Source organism: Hylaeus anthracinus, unplaced genomic scaffold (genome assembly GCF_026225885.1).
Source record: "Hylaeus anthracinus isolate JK02 unplaced genomic scaffold, UHH_iyHylAnth1.0_haploid 0, whole genome shotgun sequence".
NCBI lineage: Eukaryota > Metazoa > Arthropoda > Insecta > Hymenoptera > Colletidae > Hylaeus > Hylaeus anthracinus.
The window spans coordinates 19,328,458-19,344,254 of NW_026533254.1; the positions used below are offsets into that span (position 1 = coordinate 19,328,458).

At 38.2% G+C, this 15,797-nt stretch overlaps 2 protein-coding genes and 1 long non-coding RNA gene across 4 annotated transcripts; 2 read left to right on the forward strand and 1 right to left on the reverse strand.

The window, feature by feature from the left end:
• The first annotated feature begins 781 nt into the window (after window positions 1-781).
• On the forward strand, window positions 782-6,440 carry LOC128889910 (uncharacterized). Its single transcript, XR_008460517.1, has 2 exons — window positions 782-1,995; window positions 2,483-6,440. It is a non-coding gene; the product is annotated as an uncharacterized LOC128889910 (long non-coding RNA).
• LOC128889848 (sorting nexin-13-like) lies at window positions 5,861-11,798 on the reverse strand. Of its 2 annotated transcripts, none has more exons than XM_054147875.1 (10): window positions 11,629-11,798; window positions 10,979-11,091; window positions 10,604-10,703; window positions 10,448-10,534; window positions 10,230-10,354; window positions 9,592-10,153; window positions 7,782-9,350; window positions 7,523-7,711; window positions 7,236-7,450; window positions 5,861-7,112 (listed from the first exon to the last, which is right to left on the reverse strand). In XM_054147875.1, exons 1-10 carry the CDS (start codon window positions 11,656-11,658, stop codon window positions 6,782-6,784), a joined length of 3,321 nt encoding a protein of 1,106 aa, XP_054003850.1. In that variant the 5' UTR covers window positions 11,659-11,798; the 3' UTR covers window positions 5,861-6,781. The 2 variants fall into 2 exon arrangements, with proteins under 2 accessions (XP_054003850.1, XP_054003858.1); XM_054147883.1 differs by lacking the exon at window positions 11,629-11,798 and adding an exon at window positions 11,204-11,605.
• Window positions 11,799-12,822: 1,024 nt separating this feature from the next.
• Window positions 12,823-15,215, forward strand: LOC128889891 (uncharacterized). Its single transcript, XM_054147952.1, has 9 exons — window positions 12,823-12,883; window positions 12,983-13,272; window positions 13,402-13,654; window positions 13,874-14,002; window positions 14,067-14,169; window positions 14,246-14,369; window positions 14,477-14,627; window positions 14,694-14,819; window positions 14,902-15,215. The coding sequence occupies exons 2-9, from the start codon at window positions 13,156-13,158 to the stop codon at window positions 15,075-15,077; spliced, it is 1,179 nt and encodes a 392-aa protein (XP_054003927.1). The 5' UTR covers window positions 12,823-12,883; window positions 12,983-13,155; the 3' UTR covers window positions 15,078-15,215.
• The last annotated feature ends 582 nt before the right edge of the window (window positions 15,216-15,797 follow it).

The following is a 15,797-nucleotide window of genomic DNA, read 5'->3' on the forward strand; positions in this document are numbered from 1 at the left end:
AGTACGGGCTTAGCAACCCCGGGGTACCCTAGCTAGATGGGGGCCAGGGGGCCCCAACAGACGTGTACACAAAACAAGACTAACGTAAATGTAATGTACAGAGTTACGATGACACGAACTAAAGCAAAATTAAGGAGTTGTGTGAGGCAGAGTAACGTCAAGAAGAATAGAAATAATTGTGTTGTGACGGATGGATTCAGTGCAATAACTGAAGTGACAGTTACGAAATAGGTTTATATTGTTGCGACGGTATGGAGATGCCTCGCAATATTTTCAAGTTGTATCGACGATGTGACGCCGTGACCTAATTGACTGTTGCGCGGCGACAAAATCCCTCGTAGCTGATTCACGGTAAGAGTGGGAGCAGAGTGTAGGTTCTATTTGCGCTAACTTCTCAAATTGTTTTTGTCGATTAGATTTAATAGATAAATTAGATTTTTTTCTTTTCATGTAAACAGGAGTAAAAGTGCTCCCCGAAGTGCGACGACCTTCGCGGCGAGAAGAACTAGGATAAACCAGTCGTCTGCGTGTCTCTTTAGAGGCGAAGTAAGTTAATCCCAACCGTCGTATCATGTTTGAGTCCCTTTAAACGATACTGATACGTCTCGCGACGTTTCGCGGACTTGACTCGATGTCTCGCACCGCGCTCGAGTTTCTGCCTATGCGACGTTAGTTTCGCCTACTACTTACGTCGCCACAGTGGCCCAAACACCGATTCTAGCTAATAAGAAGTGATGTCGAAAATGAGTCTCGCCAGAACCATACAATTTTTATGGTACGTACACTGTGGAGCGCAACTATAGCATCACCTAGGTATATTTTAAATGCTTAACCACGTCTCCTAACACTTTCTGACGCCTCTTGACAACTAACACGAAACACCTAACAAACCCTGATAGCACCTGCCAACTCTCAGGGGCTGTAGTATGCGGATATGCAGCTACAGTACGGGTTTAGCGATCCCGAGGTACCCGAGCTATTACGGGGGCTAGCAGATCCCCAAGGCAAAGTTAAGAAGAATGGAAATAAGTATTGCAAAAAGCATATTATACTCAGTGCAATAACTATACCAAAATAGTTAGCCACTTAAATAAATTACAAGACACAAGCACCTGACACCCCGTGACAGCACCTAGCAGTTAAACAATGTTGCAAATCGCTCAGCTCAAAACTTCAACAAAGTTGCGTCTATAAAATTCGACAAAATATGAGCCAATCCACATACGTTTCCTAATATTCATGGTCAGAGCAGTGCACGTTTAAAGTTCTCAGGTGTTTGCCGACTTTACGAAAGTGGTAAAATGAAAAAAGAAAATGATTTTTTCCGAGGCGACAAACCAGAATGCCCCCCTAATTCGCACCAACACCAGATCGATGCGTAATGCAACCGAATAAAAGGAGAAAACGATGCCGGGTTGCGGTCAGCTGAGTCTGGCACCGAAACAAGATACGCCTGGGACTTAAAATAAACAAACAGTAATGCCGCGAACCGATAGAATCTGGAACACGATCGAAGCCCGATCTGCGATCGATTCTGATTTGTTCGATAGAGATGCGCGCTCTTCGGGAGTGCAATTGCACATCAATTACAACTGACGATAAGTAAGAGAGTATTTGATATACTGCGTATCAATATTATACGAACACTTGTTAAAACAAGAATTTGTTTAGATCTCATATCAACTTCATTTCATTGCTTGAAGTTTACCTTGTTCAGAAGTAATTCAGAAGTAAATTGAGATTACTGGAAAACCTAACTCGAAGGGAAACGCAAGGGCGGCCGAATGGACGCGCAGAAGCGTGAATCACGACGCCACATGTGCTAGCCTCGCATCGAAATCCCCGGAGATGTCCTATGCGCCAAGAAAAACGCAACGCTGCACAGTGGTTTGAAATCACACAAACCTGGCCAAGAATAGAAAGAGTCAACAGATAAATAGACTATAAGCCAAGATAAATACAATTTTCATCCAGATTCAAGTTTTAAGAAGAACGGTAAATAGAAGATGAATATATTTTGATTTATTTTTCGTAGAGTAAAAATTGATATTCGAATCTTGACAAATATCGGTAGTTGGAAACAAGTACATCACGTGTACATCGTCGTTAGATAGATCAACAAAAACTGACTGCTTAGGTAAATAACTATTCGAACAAGTCACAAGTACATTACTTAATACAACTCGTGCTTGTTTATCCCGTACCGAGCTGGCTCCAAACTAGTAGCAAAGGGTTGCCTAACAATAACGCTCAACCGAGCAAAACGAATTCAATTTTCCCCGAACAAAACCTTGTTCACCCCCTGCAACAAAGCCAGGTGCTCTCTAGCGCATCTCTAGCCAACATCCAAAAACATCCACGACTCTAGAGTTACGGAAAATCCCCAACATAAATTTACCTGGTCCGAGAACGACGGTATCCTAAAGGATCCGAAGGGGACGTGCGACGAAGGCACACTGAAACTGGCTTTCGTTGTTTACAGAAGGAAACTGGCAGTGGCACACCATCCGTGAACGATACGAGCACTCGAAGGATCTTCCTGGACACGATCGAAGCGGTAGAGAAACGCGCAAGCGAGGATCGGCGACGTTCGCGCACTTGGAGGACTTAAGACCGAGTCGACGCGTTCGTAATTCCACAGCGCGGGTAAAACGGGACCGATTCAAATCGCAGAAGCAATTGACTGCAATTGCTTGTAGGAGATGTTAGATCGTCGAGTAGGATCGTCGGAAACGATAACGTAATAGAGCGAACGAGTGATCGCGAACAGCAACGGTCCTGGCGCATGGTTTCCAACGGCATGGGGACTTCGGACACGACTGATCGAGTGACCGAGGGGGTAGCATTGTAAGAATACCCCTCCTCGTGCGCTTGTATAGAATTACGTGTGTGCCCGTTGATCGCGCATAGAGCAAGCTCTCCGTCCCCTTGGTTCGAGCAAAAGGGAGAACTAGAAGGGAGAAGAGTGGCTCTACCGTTCTCTCTTCCCCCCTCTTGTGGTGACTCTCTCTGCCCCGCGTGTTACGCCGCTCCTTTCACCGTGTTTCTACCCACCCCTTTGACTGTATAACCATGGACTGCTAGTCCCTCCTACTTTTCTCATTCCCATGTTAAAGGCATATGGTTCGGTGTTCCTACATCTCGACGAGATAGGCTGCGCTCCTCGGCCCAAAAGGGCGGACAATTCAAATCGGAAGAAAGCATTTAAATTTTGAAGTTGAACAGTTTCTGTTTCTTGGATATAAAAATCCGTTAATTATATATCTTGTGTTGATTGTTTTACACAAATGAGTGTAACATTGAGTGTACATAGAGAATTCATTTGCGAAAGTGTTGCTTGCGAATGTACGACAAGGATTTTGAAAGAGATCATGTGACCCAACTTGGCACGTTTAATTTTAAATATCTTTTCTGTCGCAGTTATAATATTAACAGTGTCGACTCAAGGTTGCTGATATCACCATTCATTCGATCATTGCGCACGGATTTTAGTTCGTGAGATTCACGATGGATTCGTGGATAGACGTGTCGCCACTAGATGTGGCGTCAGCTCTGAAGTTAGCAACTAGCAGTCCATGGTTATATAGTCAAAGACTCACCCCTTAGATTTCTCGTGCCCTGTGCCCCCTCCCCCCTCGTCCTACACGGATTCCCCTCGACACGTCTCTTTCTCTCTCTCTTGGCGTGCGTGAATCATACATATCGATTTTCTTTCGTTTAGTACGCCGTTCGGTAGTTGTTCGCCGCCCGCCACCGCCGCGCGCGTACGCCCGTGGCAAGAATCCCCCTGCCACCCCTGCCCCCTTGGTCTTCTTTCAGAAAGGCCGGGGGCCGTGCGGACGAACCCCTTTCTGAAAACGCACGACTGCGAACGCAGAATTCAACACGAGCGCGCAAACCCAACACCACCCGGTGCCCAATTCTTTCACGCACAATAGCCCCGTGTCTCCGTTCACCTCGTCGTTTTGCTATAGTTTTATCTTCGTAAGGTAAAATACCGAGTACTCGAACGCACTTCAAAGTACAGTAAAAGTAGTCCGTTTTTCCGAACTTCAGATATCAGAACGAAATTTTCATCGATTTCAATTCAATTTCATTTACTTATAGGGATACGGAGTCGTTTGCTACACTGCGTATCAACATTATATATACACTTGAATTTTGAGGTTTCAAGGTCTTAAAAGAGTTTTTCATAAAAACCAATTATACTACGATGTTCAACATGTCAATAAACCACTGGACACCTACTTACTATATTTCAGTATGGAAAGAATTAACGTTACTATAGTTAAAGTCGATTTTTATCTTACCTTGTTTATACTCGGAAAGTTTAGCTCCAAGTATCGTTTTATACATTATATGAAACAATCACTCAAATTACTTTAAATTTATAATTCTTGTATTTAAAGAAATTGCTTTCATTTTAAAGCTCATAACGTCCAGTACGTTCTCTATGAATGAAATACTTTACAAGAGCTCCAATATAAAATAGACTTATGTCTTGTTCCCAATACATTCATCACATTTGTTTAGCTTCGTTTGATGAAAATTCACACCTTCGATCATATATTAATAATGTACATTTACTTACTTTTATGGAATTTCAAATTCTCTGGAGATCACACAAACTTTATAAACACGCTATTGTCAAGAACGGTTACTAACGATACAGTGAAGTCTACTTCACTCCACAATTCACATCGGCGATCGGCTATATTCTCTTCATTACCGATTGAACAAATTATAAATGTTCGTATGTTTTTGACAGAAATCGACTCGGGCTACAGTAACGATAATTCTTAGCATGTTATAATCCAAATGAGTCTTTAAAAGTTTTTTGACACGTTGAATATGATAGTATCATATTAAAAATATAGGTGGTGCTATGGTTAGGCTCCGCAGTGTAGGTGTAGATAAAGGATCAATTAACAGACAATCCGATGATATTGTTCAAAATAAGAAAGACATAAAAATTAGTTAAATTAGCAAATTTGATTATAAAGTAGCTGGAATTAAAAAAAATCGTAAAAATGCCTGGATCTGCTCTTGTCCCACCATCACGTGACACTCGAAGCCCTCGAAGAACTCCTTCTTTGTCTACGGCGGCTTTTTGCTCGAGCAAAACGTCCCCGTATGACGCGAAGCAACGATGAGACGATGCTCTTGTACCATGGCAAGCACCCCAGTCCCCCTCCCCCCCCACTCTTGTTTCCTAATGTCTCGTCGCCCCTTAATTTTGCAGCACCCCACACTCTTCGGTGAAACCCGGTAATAAACTCTCTTTGTTTCTGCCCACTCTTTCCTTTCGTCGCGAACCCCCTCTGTTTTCACTGTTTTTTGTCGATGACATGGTTAACCTAGTCGATTCGGGGTAATTATCGTTTTTTAAACGGTCACCTTCTGTCCTGTTGCAGTTACAGGATCGAATTTCTCGTACGATCATCACGTCTAGGAGTGGAACCTGAAACGTTATGTTGGACTCTTTGACTATACATACAGTATAAACTGCTTATCCCCCTACTTGTTCCATGTTGCTTTTCCACTTTTTGCTTCGACTATTCAAAGCTTGGGATAATGCGTAAAGTACAACCTAAAAAAAGTAATTATGGCGGTTAATTCCATAATTAACACTGTCCGACAATAGCAAATAGCGGCAATGTATTTTGGCAGATCACGTGCCGAGGCTTAGTAGTGCCATCACACTATAGCGGAGATGCTACGCATCCTTTACTCCTATAGCGATGAGATCAGGCACAGTTTGTTTAATAGTTATTTCCTTCTGTTAGTAGGAACATAAATGTACTGTGAATGCACATAAATAATCCAAGGTGGGATTGGTTAAAAAATCGAAGAACATCAATTATAAACAGTTGCTTTAATCAGTAAACGTGATAGATATGGCGCTTTAACACGATAGAAATAACTTTATGTACAGTCGTACGACATTTACAACAATTTTACACCGTCGAAGGGTCAACATCATCGACAGAGATAAATTAAATTTGACAACCTATATATTTCGTAAGTGATACCAGATTAAACAATTTTACGAATAAATAAATTAGACGCTACGCGGATGGCACAAACGTGTACGGACGTTTCAACGAAGTAACTATAGCGCCCGCGATCATTAATGCTAACGAGCGGATCCATCAAACCATCATTGCATTCTCGTTTGCGTTAAGTGTCGCGTTGGTCTCTTAATATGTATGCTACGTGTAAAAAGAAGTCGAAATGCAAATGGAATGCGTAGTTCTCAATACGTGTTCCTACGAGGTAATTGCGAAAAGGTCGTAACCATTATAGTACGTAATATCAAGAAGAATTGAATCTTAAGATGAATTCGATTAGCGTATTTTGAATTAATTATATAATTGTATTATTTGGCCACTGAATTACTGTGCTTACTTATTACCGAATATACATATAAATCGTAGAGACTGAAAGCCTGTAAACTTTCATTTTGTTCCCAGTTGAAGAATGTTTCCATTAGTTGCCTGTTTGAAATCATTCACATTTTTCGATCCCGATGTGAACGTGAAGGATTGAGTGCACATTTCGACACCCCTAACTAACAAGCTTTCAGGACTTAGAGCATCGATGGAATACTATAATACTTAAGTAAGTCTCTTGTATTTTACAATTCTCGTCGAGCACTAATCAACACGCGACACGACTACCTGATTGTTATGCGTTTCTTTAATCGATGAGAGAAGTCGTGAATATTTCAAACTGCGAGCATATCGAATAGAACGCTAGTCGTATCTTCTTCCCTTTGGCATTAAGACCTCTGTGTACGCCTGCTTTGTACCCTCGGTGAAACGGAGTAAAGTTTGCGAAAAATGTCTACTAAATTGTTCTGAGGAAACAGCGTCTCTATTATCCCCTCCAAGAGCACGTACAACAGTCTTCTGTTTAACACAGGTCGTTGAAACAATTCGAATACTCTTAAAAGACCTCGCCTCGTCGTTTCGCTACCGATGATATGCTTTAGCTCGTCCGAGAGACAGGACAACAAAGCAACTTTGGCTGCTACTCTAGTTCTGTTTTTCGTTTCCATGTCACGCGGTGGTTTTTTCTCGGCCTTGACACCGTTTGGCCAAAAGCTGTTTCTGTAATCGTTGGATATACAATATTAGCATAATACAGAAAAACACAACATAATATAGAATATTACAATCTAATAAAGAATAATTCGCAGCTGTTTGATGTTATCTAGATACAACTTTACTCACTTGAAGGCCTTCAGATACCCAGCGACTTTCGCTGGACTAGTCAACAATGACACGTACTCCACTATTCTTCGATTCACTATATCCCCAAACATAGTGCGAATAATTTGTCTCAAAAGCGTGACGATCCGCCGCCTAAGCCACTGATTCCGCACTTTTAGATCGAAGATCTCATCCATCAGCAAGAGCATTATACGCAGAGGAATATTATCGTCAGTCTGAGATACGAAAAATACAACGTACAGTAAGAGCTTTAAACAAAAATTAGAGGAAAGAGGACAAACGCGTACCTCTACGTCAAGACCAGCACCAACTTTAGTGTTTTCGTAAAATGCGTTAGGTTTCTTTGGATTGCCAAAAAACTTGCTTATATTGTCCATGACACCGTCCACGGTGTTCAGCATGTTATCTGGCATGGTTTTGACGGCTTGCGTCACAGTCTTCATGGACGTCTTCAAAGGATTCATCAAACTATCTATCTGTATTAAAGCAAATATTATACTAGCAGTCTTGTGTAATCCTCTTATACATGTTAGCTATTGTACTTACCGTTCTGGATATATGTCCACCGGTAACACCTTTATCGTAATCCCCCTGCTCTAAAAAATTCAGCAACAAGTTCTGCAGACCCATGTGGCCGTCGACTACCGTCGGTTTCATTAATTGATTCAACCAAGCGTTCAGCATCAACATTCTTCTCTCTAAAACTGCCCTCTCCATATTATGAAAAGCTTTCTTCGCTGGGAAAGGTATTTTCGCTAGATCGTAATACTTCTCCTTTATTTTCTGATGCAGATCGTAAAAGTCAGAGTATCTTCTATAAATGTGCCACTTCTCCTGATACCCTGAATCGTAGCTCTTCGTCACAGCCACCGCATAGATGCCATAGGTTTTCCCGCGGTCATTCACGATACCAGTTTCTATGATCTTAGCGTTGATCTCGAATCGACCCTGTTGTAATTTTTTAATCGCATTCTGATTGTATGCGTCCTCGTCTAACTTGACATACTGGTTCGCGTTTGATTCTAAGTAAAATGTCAGATCCTTGCCTTCAACTATATTATCGTTGTCGATACCGATCGCTCTTTTCGCACTTTTAGTAGTTCTAACACTCGCCTCAGAGTCAGTTTCGTCAACCGTTTTAATTTCGTTGGGTTCTACAATATTTGCTAAACTAACCGACGAGTTCGATTGTGATTTGCTATCCTTCGACTCGGCTGCCTTCGTTTCGTTCGGTTTGTACAGCTCGGACATCTCGTCCAGAGTCTCGAGTTCGTTGTTTGTACTGGACAGACTGATGCTATCCAAAGATTTCGTGTCCTCTTCCGAGGGTGGATCCTTGAGCAAGTCCAATTCAGCGAGGAGTTTCACGTAGGCCACCGACCTTTTAAAGCCTGGCAGAAATCGATCTTCGTTCTGCAATTTCTCATAACAACAGACTCGAAGGTCGTCGAACCACGTCTCTTTTACGGACTCGGTCCTTATTTTAGTTAATAAAATCTTTACCAAAACGTCGTCTAATTGCAACTTTGGCGACGCCTTGTCGCTAAGGTACTGCTGATAAATCTTCGTAGCTGCTTCTTTTAAATTCTCCAAGTCGGTATTTTTACGCTTGGCACCCATCACACTAGAACCGCCATGAGCCGCGTGTAGCTTCTGTAATTCTATATCGGATATTTGCTGCTCGGCAGACACTCTCCAGCCGTATATATTCAGATAAAAATATAAGTATGATTCTGCGTTTATGGAAGTCATGTAGTCGATAAAGTAACTCAATGCAATGTTATTTTTCAGTAATTCATCCAATGGTAAATTCACTAACTTTTGACCCGGTATCAGCAACCTATTCCAGTCTGGTTGAGCACCAATTCCATCAGTCTCCGACTCCAAACCTTCTTGCATCCCGATAATCCTGGTCTCCAAGATTTTTTTCACATAGAGCAAACTGTTTAGCTGCTGCTTGACGGACAGATCGTCCTCCCTACCTGAATCCTTAGAGCGTAAGTGAGCTATTTCTTTACAAACTATGCTTTTCGTCGCTGTTAGTTCGTCTAAGCTATCTGTGATTCTGATCACTGTTAAAAACACATCGCTCGGTAAGCCAGCTTCTTTAATGCACTAGAACAAAACGACTCGATTATACGTTTGCACTATTCGTTCGCAAAATCAGGGCCAACTTTTCGTAACAAATCATACAACGCATCTAGTTCAGATGAACTGACCCTATTTCAGAGCCACAAACGTTCATGATTTAATTTATTTTTAATTTATAAGATGAAGAGGGCATCTGAATTAATCATTGCATCGAGGCGCCGGCCCTGCATATAATTACAATTTGTCGTTATAATTTTGTACTCACCAGCCATATACACACCTGATTAATATAATCAGGGTCAGAGAATAAATCCAACAGTGGCCTAATTATTACGTTTACTAACAACTCCCTTAATATAAATCTCACAGTCAGACAATCAAAGTCCCCCTTTGGTAATACTAAATACAACAGGATTTCCGATATCTCGCCCAAAAATTCGAGTTCCTCCATACTGTTGGTACACACCAGATCTCTGCATATCATATTGTTCTCCATCTGCACCTCGAGGTCGAAGAATATCTTCTCCAGTGACTCTTCTTCCTTCTCCTCGCCAGTTTCGATCGGTTCGGTGAGGGACGATAAATTAGGAATGTAAAACTTTGACTGAGAATACCACGATACATCCGTTTCGCTTTTATTCCGCCTGTGAGTAGGCGTTTTCTTCGGAGTTCCGCTCGACGTGCTTGAGCTTGCACTACCTTTTTGTAGTTTTTTCGATCGAAGCTGTTTTACTCTCGCTCTTGCCTGCCGATACAGTCTCACATGAGAAGCTGCATCGTCGACGAGACGAGTTGTTAAGTAAGGTATCCAGTCTACACCTTTCACTCTGTGTTAGAAAAGATTCTTTTAGAAAGGAACAAGCCATTTTGAAATAAAACTTCAATATTCTTGTTTTTACATACTGATTTGCAATATTGATAGCTATTTTTTGAGCAGTATCCCGCACGGAGTATATGAACTCTTCGTCGTCTGTAATAACGTTGTACCATGGTTCCACGTAATCTCTGATAACGAAATCTAATATCTCCTATATAAAGGAAGTAGCAAATTGCTGAGTTATTTTTACTATAACATATGAGGGTACATAATAGTAGTGATAATTTTTAAATCGAGTATGTACTTGCAGGGACTCGTCAATAATACGGCTACCAGTGATTCTTCTATCTAAAGTAAAGTTTGACTTCTGCTTCGATAGTTCTAGGATATACTGCAAAATAATAGAAATATAGTTAAACAGAGAAAAATAACTAAATATCTTATTTAATTACCCATTTACCTGCCGAAACTTTTCAGTCTTCTTATTTAAGTCTTCCCTTTCAGATTTAATAACGTTATCGAGATTTGGGCTATATGTCCTAAATATACAAGTGATTGTTCTGTAATAAAATATATATAAGTATGTATCAACTAGGTATAGTATAGGATAGTTCTTGACATTAACATACAGTGAGTCCTCGAATTACAGCAATTAGTAGAAGCACAGTTGTGCACAAAATTCTGTCTATGAATATGTTTAGCGTGTTAAATAAAGTTTTTAGCCACGAATACTACAAAGATATATTGTATTTACAGACATTGACTGACAAGGAAAGTTCTAGAAGAAGAGGTGTAAGAGGAGGACTCGCTAAATTTGAGATCAACTTCATCATACCCTAAAAGTAAGGCAATCAGGCAAATGAATAGTTTCACAATTGTTCCGATTCCAACAAGATATATGAACAGAGCCGCTGCAACTCCAAGAAGTCCATACAGTGGAATGTTCATCTACAAAATTACAATGCTGTTAAATAGAATTGGCAAGGGAAACTATACTGGTACAAGATAGAAAAGTAAATGACAAAACTGTTGGGTAGGTAATCACGGAAAAATACATTACTGGAAAATTCCTATTCGATGGTTTTTATCAAACGTGTGGTATGAAACACAACAGTTTGCATTATCGCTACAGTTGACTTCCAGGGGGCACACTCGCTTCACAACACATCAAAACATTTCGAATTTCATTGAAAGCTCTACTTGTGTTTGCACATCTTTCATTCGGTCGGTAAATAACTGTCACGTTGACGTATTGACCAAGTTCAAATAAATACAAAATTTATTGCACGAAACAACACGAAGTAGATGTTGAAAGAAGAAAAATCCGAAAAGATATTTAAAAATAATATCGAACACACGATGCGTGCGTGCCCAGTAACGAATTTGCGCACATTAATGAGACGTAAAAGTCGAAATGCGATACGTATGTTCCGTCTGCTATATCGCAACAACCCCGACGCAGTATCACAAACAAGATGCACCCACCTTTGGATTCTCGGATACACAGCCGCACATATAGCTACACGCATATTGTAGATCTCGTACGATTCGTCGCACGAACTAGTCAGCTAAACGACAATAGTTTATTTACATGTTTGCAAGAGAACATTAATCTACCGAATATGTCTGGCGACATGTCTGTTAATTCTGCGTAAGGATGGTAGAGGCGCTTTGTAACACTTTGTAGCGCCGCGAATTTTATGCTCGACACGTAGCGATGGTTGTTCAATTTCCTTTACCGTTGCAAGCAACGTAATCAATCGAATAGTTGATTTTCTAAATATTTTTATTTCATTTCTTTTCGGAAAAAAGATGCTTTGTTTTCTGAGATAAAGTACAAAATACTTGAATAGACCAAAAAATTGGACCAGTACTTGAACAATTTGGTTATACTGGTATTATTTGAATATATTTACTATAAATACATTATTACAATATTTAATTTTATATAACTATTACATTATTAGTATAATAAGTTAACTGTAATCATAACTTAATAACGCATACAATAAGTAAAAGAAATACTTTTAATAACACTTTATCTTATAATGATGAATGTTATAAGGTCATTCGGATATATTGGGGTCCTTTAGTGATAATTGAACGTATCTTAAAAGACTTTTTAAATAATTTTGAATATTGTAAGTTATATAACTGTTTAAAGTTTTATGTTACCGTTTTTTTCAATCAATTATGACTATTAGGCTAGTAAATGGATAAGAGTGAGATTTCGGGAGATAACAATGAAGACATAATAGAAGTAGCAAATGAAAATTATTTCAGTTAAAAAAAAATCCATTTGCATTAATATTCTGTGTTTTTCTATACTTTCTAACATTGATATAATTTTTTTTTTAATTCAAAAACCACGTATATTATAAAAACAATTTATTTTGTTAAAATTTGAAGTTATTTTTATTTGGAACTTCATATATTTTCATTGTATGCCCACGAAAGTTCATTGTCATCCATATAAAATTGATGTATTTTATCTGAATCAGAACTCCAACTGATTTCGAAATTATTTGAGAAACAGTGTCGGTTTGTTGAGATTCCAGAAATTCCTGCCTTATCAATAGATAAATAAAATATTTCAGGTGGTTTTAATGTAAAATTTAGGGATTTTTTAATTTGTGTAAGGGGAAATCGTCTGTATTGATTGGTAACATTGATTACAGGTTTTAGGGTAAAGAAGAGAGGTGGTATGTGGTGGTATGCGCTTATGCGCTTCTTGCATTCGGTACGCTTATCAAATAGTTGTTTACTATCGTATAGTTTAAAAAAAAAAATGCGATCTTTTGTACGACAAATGGTAAACAACAAACTGATGTTTCCTTAGACACTTTAGGAATTATTCAAAACCGTAACGATATTGGATCGAAAGTCGATGGCAACAAAAGGAAATTGTATATTTATGTAAACAACATAAAACCAACTGACAATATATACCAATAGTTGCATATCGTAGTGTAGTCATTTGATAATATTAAATTTGTATTCGTTACTCGAAAAATGTATTTCCCTCTTGAAATATGGGAACATATATTTTTGTATGCCGATCCAGTGGTGCTCACAAATTTGAAAACAGTTTGTAAGGATTGGAATGAAATTATCGCTAAGATCTTAAAGGTACGTTGTATAATATTTTATCTTACACTTTAATTTTGTTTGTATAGACATGTCACATATGAATATGTATTTACATACGATAAATATATTTATAAATTCTAAATTCTAATGTTTACCAATTGATCGTAGGACAATGACCACTGGCATAAACTATGTAAAAAAGAAATACCAAACCATTTATGGAGCACTTTGTGCGAGACATTGAATCCAAAGAAGTTTTATAATGAATTTGATGGAAAACATGATGCCATGATGTGGATGGCAATGTACAAACTCTGGTTTAAATCTAAAAATGTAGTACAATGGAGCACACAAAGCAAGTATATCGAACCATTATTGAAGCAAAGTCCTGTGGAAAGCATTACATGCATGGATACCTCAGGTAATGGTATATTTATTCTGTGCAACATGTAATATTGCATAAAATATGAAGTTAATTTTTCTTGTTAGTGCTTGATAGAAATTTTGGAATAGAAGTACTTTTTGTTAGTTATAAGAGCAAATTAATAAAAAAAATTCTTTTTTTCTTATAACCATAAAGTACTATTTTTATTAAACACATAAGATTGTATTTAACTTGTCCAATGAATATATTCTACAGGAAATTTGTTAGCTGTTGGAACAAGCGAGGGATATATTTATTTTTATAATATTAGCAGATTATATGAAGGCTCTATATATACAGCCGATCATATGGAATATGTACATAGCGTACAGTTTATAAGAGATGGTATTTATATATTTTAACAACCAATTGTATAAAAGACTCTCGAGTAACGATTTACAAATTTTAGAAACAAATATCGTATGCATATCTTGCTCCATCAATAATCACATAAGTTTCTGGGATGTCAAGTCTAAAAAATTAATCGGTAAAACACGTGGAGAATTAATTTGGTATGGTTTAAAGAATATGAGATAATAGGCATAGAGTACATATTCTAGTTGTTACTAAATATTAAACATTTAATAGTACAAGTTACAGTTATTGTTATACTGCTATGCATAATGCCATAGTCACAGAAGGATCAATACCTAGAACAGTATATGAATTTAATACAAACAAGATTATTGCTGTCGGTGCAGATAATAATAAGGTACTAGCTTGGTAATTATATAGAAGTAAAAGTAATGGTAACAGTGATACTCATTAAGTTTAATTTGGTAGATTTGTCATTTAAAATGTTAAAATGTTGTAAAAAAGGTACATTTTTATACGGAGGAAGGACACTTTGTACATTTAAAGTTGGACACAGGCAAAGAGATCTATGTAACATGGACATGCGTCCCATTACCGAATATAAAAGTTCGTCGATACTACATATTTAAACCTCATATGGCAGTCTGTATCACAGGTAAACCTACGTTTACCGATTAAATTTGTTGACACTTAGGAATATTCAAATATTTTCCCATTGCAGAAAATGGCTATATAGGTTTTTTACACGATAAAGAATGGAAACTCCATAATTTATTCCCAATTTTACATGGTACTCCTACTACAGTTTTAGTGTACGCTCATCTACTTATCGTAGGCTTAAATTCAGGTAATTGATTAATTTTCAATATTAACTTTTACACGATTCAAGGCTATTGCTAATTATGCTAAATATTATGTACTATTTTTAGGAAATGTTCATGTATATTACATAAAAGATTTTGAAACGATAAATTTCAATACTATGGACTCAAAAAAATTAACTTTTGATACCACTGCCGTTATATCATTGAATATAATGGTCCATATTGAAGAATTTTTAATTGTTTCTTATGGGACAAAAATCTACATTACCAAATTTACTTGATAGATGTTTTTTCTTAATAAGAATATGTACATATTGTTTAATTTTAAAAGATATAAACTATTATATATAAAATTTGTTTCGTAGGATACATTTAGTACCAAAATTATTATTAAATAAATATATTTATTATAAAACTTATTGCTACTGTTTGCTATTGCTAACGCTTATGTGTTGTTGTAATTAATTCCCTGCGATTTTGTTAGAATTTGTTTTAGATTTTAGAATTCCGTGCTTTTCCAGTTTCAAATATAGAGCATCCTATTCAACATATACACATACACATAGACACATTTCCCTTTAATTTCCCTTCATTTCCTGGTACATTTTCCTCCATTTCTTGGTACCCTGACTCTTAAGTTTCACTCTTCTCAATTTGCAACATTATTGAACTTTTAAACGGAGAGAAGTCGTGCCACCTCTTCGCATATCATGTTCTCCTGATACCAAAATGTAAAATTCAAGCTCGCTGTGGTTGTTACACAGTACGTGCGGAGTGCCCCTTTTATGCGGCAACCACTACTAGCCGAACTGTTTGTTCGGTTGCCATCTCGTAGGCGCAAGGATGCCCCTTTTATGCGGCAACCACTACTAGCCGATCTGTTTGTTCGGTTGCCATCTCGTAGGCGCAAGGATGCCCCTTTTATGCGGCAACCACTACTAGCCGATCTGTTTGTTCGGTTGCCATCTCGTAGGCGCAAGGATGCCCCTGGCATGCGGCAA

Coding starts and splice junctions, on each gene's coding strand:
- LOC128889848 (XM_054147875.1), bottom strand. CDS start 11,658: ATGTGCGGCTGTGTATCCGAGAATCCAAAG. Junction 11,092..11,628: donor GTGTATCCGAGAATCCAAAG/GTGGGTGCATCT, acceptor GTAATTTTGTAG/ATGAACATTCCACTGTATGG. Junction 10,535..10,603: donor AGACTGAAAAGTTTCGGCAG/GTAAATGGGTAA, acceptor ATTATTTTGCAG/TATATCCTAGAACTATCGAA.
- LOC128889891 (XM_054147952.1), top strand. CDS start 13,156: ATGTATTTCCCTCTTGAAATATGGGAACATATATTTTTGTATGCCGAT. Junction 14,003..14,066: donor CGTACAGTTTATAAGAGATG/GTATTTATATAT, acceptor TACAAATTTTAG/AAACAAATATCGTATGCATA. Junction 14,628..14,693: donor TATGGCAGTCTGTATCACAG/GTAAACCTACGT, acceptor TTCCCATTGCAG/AAAATGGCTATATAGGTTTT.